This window comes from Rhinolophus ferrumequinum, chromosome 25 (assembly GCF_004115265.2).
Source record: "Rhinolophus ferrumequinum isolate MPI-CBG mRhiFer1 chromosome 25, mRhiFer1_v1.p, whole genome shotgun sequence".
NCBI lineage: Eukaryota > Metazoa > Chordata > Mammalia > Chiroptera > Rhinolophidae > Rhinolophus > Rhinolophus ferrumequinum.
This window is the reverse complement of record NC_046308.1, coordinates 4,886,794-4,890,863: the sequence shown is the minus strand read 5'-3', so window position 1 is coordinate 4,890,863 and position 4,070 is coordinate 4,886,794. Positions and strand designations below refer to the sequence as shown.

The 4,070-nt window shown below is 49.3% G+C and overlaps 1 protein-coding gene across 1 annotated transcript; it reads right to left on the bottom strand.

The window, feature by feature from the left end:
* Positions 1 to 226: 226 nt before the first annotated feature.
* Positions 227 to 2,175, bottom strand: HCAR1 (hydroxycarboxylic acid receptor 1). The gene has a single exon (XM_033098547.1). The coding sequence runs from the start codon at positions 1,489 to 1,491 to the stop codon at positions 460 to 462; it is 1,032 nt and encodes a 343-aa protein (XP_032954438.1). The 5' UTR covers positions 1,492 to 2,175; the 3' UTR covers positions 227 to 459.
* Positions 2,176 to 4,070: the final 1,895 nt, after the last annotated feature.

The following is a 4,070-nucleotide window of genomic DNA, read 5'->3' as shown; positions in this document are numbered from 1 at the left end:
CTCACTCAGCCTGACATAAAAGTACTGACTTAGTCCGGTTTCTGTTTTCCAAGACAAGTAATGATTTAAGGTCGGAGGATAGGAAATACTGATAAGTCATTAAATTCACTAACTCCCCCCCGGAGAGAGGACACGACCGGTTTAAACACTTGTACCTATTTACCCAGGCGGTTAAAATTGCACAGAGGCCGAGCTCTTCCTAGTCCCACCCCTCCCACCTCCCCCCGCCCGTCACACACATGCCCCTTGTCCCCTATCCTTGTAATAAAAATCATATAAACTCACTTCTCGACTGGGACCTTCCAAAAAGGCATCGTAGCCTAAACTTTGTTTCCAACAGAGTGAGAATAGAGTTGAGAAAGGGCAGCATTTTCAAAGCCCCTCAACCCCTCAGCACAAATTATTTCTAAGTCGCCAGTCTGTCCTCGACTTTGTCTGTCTGTCTGTTTCAGTGCCGGTTCAACACATGTGGAGACCCCACGGCACATCAGATTGGCTTTGCAAGCTATTTGCCACACTGGTGCAACTCTTGCGACAGAGGTTTGAAATCGGCGTCTCCTCTGGCCTCTGTGTCTTGGAGCGTCCTGTTCGCTTGGGTCTCAAACTGCGGATTTGGAGCTTGGTGTAGAATTTGGGGAACGAGGGACTTGAAAAATAATACACCAGGGGGTCCAGCATACTGTTCATGTAGGTGAAGCTGAGGGTGACATGGAGAGCTACGTGGACAGAGGGGTTGCAGGCACTCGAGGGCACCGTCCAGAGGAAATACAGCCTGGCTGACACGCTGGGCAGGTAGCACGTGACAAACACGGCCATCACCACCATAATGAACCGCATAGCCTTCTTCATCCGAGTCTGCCTCGCCAGCTGCTGCCTCTGCTTCAGGCTCCAAATAATCTTGAAGGAGCAGAATAAGATGATGCCGAGGGGCAGGAAGAACTCCAACTGGAACATGATGTCATGCCAGCCGTTGGCCGACTCCATGATGAAGCTCTCACAGGATATGGTCTTCTCTTGCACACACAGGTGGTTCTCCATCAAAAGATACAGGGTCCCCAGGATGACCATGGTCCAAAGGGCGCAGACGATGCCAGCCGCAGTCCGGTTGGAGATGGTGTTCAGCACGTGGTGGGGATGCACCACTTTGAAATACCTGTCCACGGCCACCACCGTGAGGAAGACTATGCTCCCCGCCCTGTTCATGGCCAGCATGAACAGCACTACCCGGCAGGGGATGTCCTCGAATGTCCATCGTCTATCTCTGCGGTAGTAGTCTGTCCGAAAGGGCAGGCAGATCATGAGAAGGAAGTCGGCCACGGCCAAGTTGAAAAGGTAAATAGTGCTGGGTTTCCAGGTCTTCATGTGGAAGCAGAAACCACATAAAGCGATGCCGTTGCCCAGGGCACCAAGCACAAATGCCAGGATCAGCAGCGGTGGCATCACCCGCGAAATGGGGTCCCCCTCAATGAGGCAACACGACCCGTTGTCCATGGTGGACAGAGGACAAATGCTCCGTGTGCCAGGCAAGCCCTGGAGTCCCCACAAAGACACAGGTGCTTATCTGAAGGCTGCCACTCACCCAGCTGCTATTTTTCTAACTTCTTCACCCTGGGATGCAGGTACCCACCGCACATGTGGGTGGATGCAGCCACAGCGGAGAACAGAAACTTGAGCCAGGAAATGAGAGCCTCAGGGAAGTCCTTTCTCCAGAGCTTGGGTCACAAGCTGCCTGTCTCCCCAACAGTCCGAGCATGTAGCATGGTAAGACTTTGAAATGCATGTAACTTCGTGCAAGTGGTCATTTCTGAGAAGCAACCGGGAGGTCCAATGAGATTCATGCTGGAGAGGAGTTGTTGGGTCCGGCCCCAGAACGATTTTTATTTCCAGCCTCACTCTTTTCCCGCAGACTCTCTCTGTGCTGGAGAGCCGCAAAGCTGCCCAGAAGGCACGAAAAGAGTTTGTTTGTCCTCCCTCCCGGAGGAGAAATACAAACATTTCCTGCAGCCAATCTGGGCCTCTGCACTGCTTTCCTCCCTAACCTTTGCCTGACTGCCCGTCCTCTCCCTCATCCCATGGGGCACTCCCAGGCAGTGCCAGAGACCGAGGCTCAGAGCCATTTCCTGTGCCCACACCCAAAAACAACCCTCAAAGATCAGCAGGGTCTGTGGACGAAAAAAGTTCTAAAAACCGCACTTGTTGGGTGTTAGAAAAGTTCTTTGAAGTGTTTCCGCCTCTCCTCCCCTCCGTTCACACCTCCTACCCTTTGCCTCCTTCCTTGGATCCAAGTGACCAGTTGCACAACCAACAAGACTGTGCATCCCAAGCCATTTCTCATATGTCCGTCTCCATGAAACAGCCTCTGTGGGAGCCAGTTCCTCCCTCTGCTGTTTGCAAAAGAGGATTTGGCTCTAAGTTTCCCACTGGCTGTTCAAAAGAGCCAAGCACCGTGATACATTGGTTTTTAATTTTAATTATGTGCTGAGCCCTTTGGTGGGGACGCATGAAGTTTGGGACCGTTGGTCCAAGAGTCTATCTCTAAAATAATCATGGGTAAAATTAGACTGCACCAAAGATCAGAGTCTGCTAAATTTTCCTGTCCTTTGACTGTAGAAGTGACTTACGTGCCCTGTGTGGCTTTCCAGCTCCCAGCTTAGGAGAGGGGTGCGAAGAGGGAGTGCTTTGGAAGCATGCATGCCTTCTTCCGTTGCTGATTAAAACTAAATTCTTCCCTCTGAATCCTAGACTCCCAATTAGCCTGACAACACTCCCTACTCGCTGCCCTTGCCCTAGCACCGACCACTGTTACCTCCTAGCTGTTGAAACTAGTCCATTCCCTGTAATTCCTCTCCCACACTACAATGTGATTTTTTTCTGAAGTACAGATATGATCATATCCCTTTTTTTCCCCTCACTTAACAGCCATCATTAGCTCCCTCCGATCTGCCAAGGTGATAGCTATAGAGCCTGTGAGCCGTATCTGTTTCGAAAACCGGTTCGATTTGGCCCACATGTTTAAAAAAACTAGGACTGTCCTAGAAAAAACCTGTATTTCCAGCCTCTCCTGGGAAACTGGAAGATCTGGCCACACTTGGCCAAAAATCCCACATAGTAACAATCGGCCAGAGCTGAGAGTAGCTGCCCCCTTGAGATGGGGCAGCTCCGTTTTGCCACAGCCCCCACCACTCCCTATTACCTGGTCAGCTTCACTCATTCAAATGCCTGATCTCTGGAATTTTGAGTTTGTCACCTCTGCCTTAGGTTAAAGATCGCATTCCTTGGCTTAGTATACAAGGCCCTTCACAGATGGTTCCCAAAGTACCTTTCCTGCCACTTTCCTCCTCACTTGTTAGTCTCATAACTTCTAATAAATAAGTGTGTCCATCCAACGTCCACGTTTAGCTCCCCCACTAATCCAAAAGGTCCTTGGAGACAAACTCCATTTTCTTGGCAGGATGGAATAAAGATCTGGATAACTAAGTCCTGCTTTTCATGAGAGCTCATGGCAGCCACTTTCACTGGATGGGAGGGGGACCTTCGTGATTCTCTAAGGAGGTGTTCACTGTTGTAGGCTGTAGCACCCCAAGATGAGGCTGGCTGGGGAACTCTGAATACCTTAAGAAGGTCAGGCTGGACTTTTCAGCAAATGGAAAATATTCTTCATCTGTGTTAGCAGATACCTCCAGATTCTTGTAAACCCAAGGGCTTCCTTTTCTTGCGTGACTAACACCGGCCTTTCTTTTCCTCATCCTTTCTGTCTTGTCAAATCTCCTTCCTCTCTCTCTCTCTCTCTCTCTCTCTCTCTCTCTCTCTCTCTCTGACTGTAGAATTAGCTGGAAGGCAGAGGATTTAGGAAGAGAAGATATGTTTCTCTGAAAGTCTACTGTTGATAATGTGTGGGGAGGGGGTATGTGGGAAATCTTTTTTGCTGTGAACCTAAAACTGCTCTAAAAATATAGCCTTAAAAGAATTTATACCAGGTTTTATTACTGATCTTATTTTTAGTCCTAGCTATTAATTACAGTGCCTGATGCAAAGTAGAGGCTTTGTTGATTTAAAATGGTTTATTCACA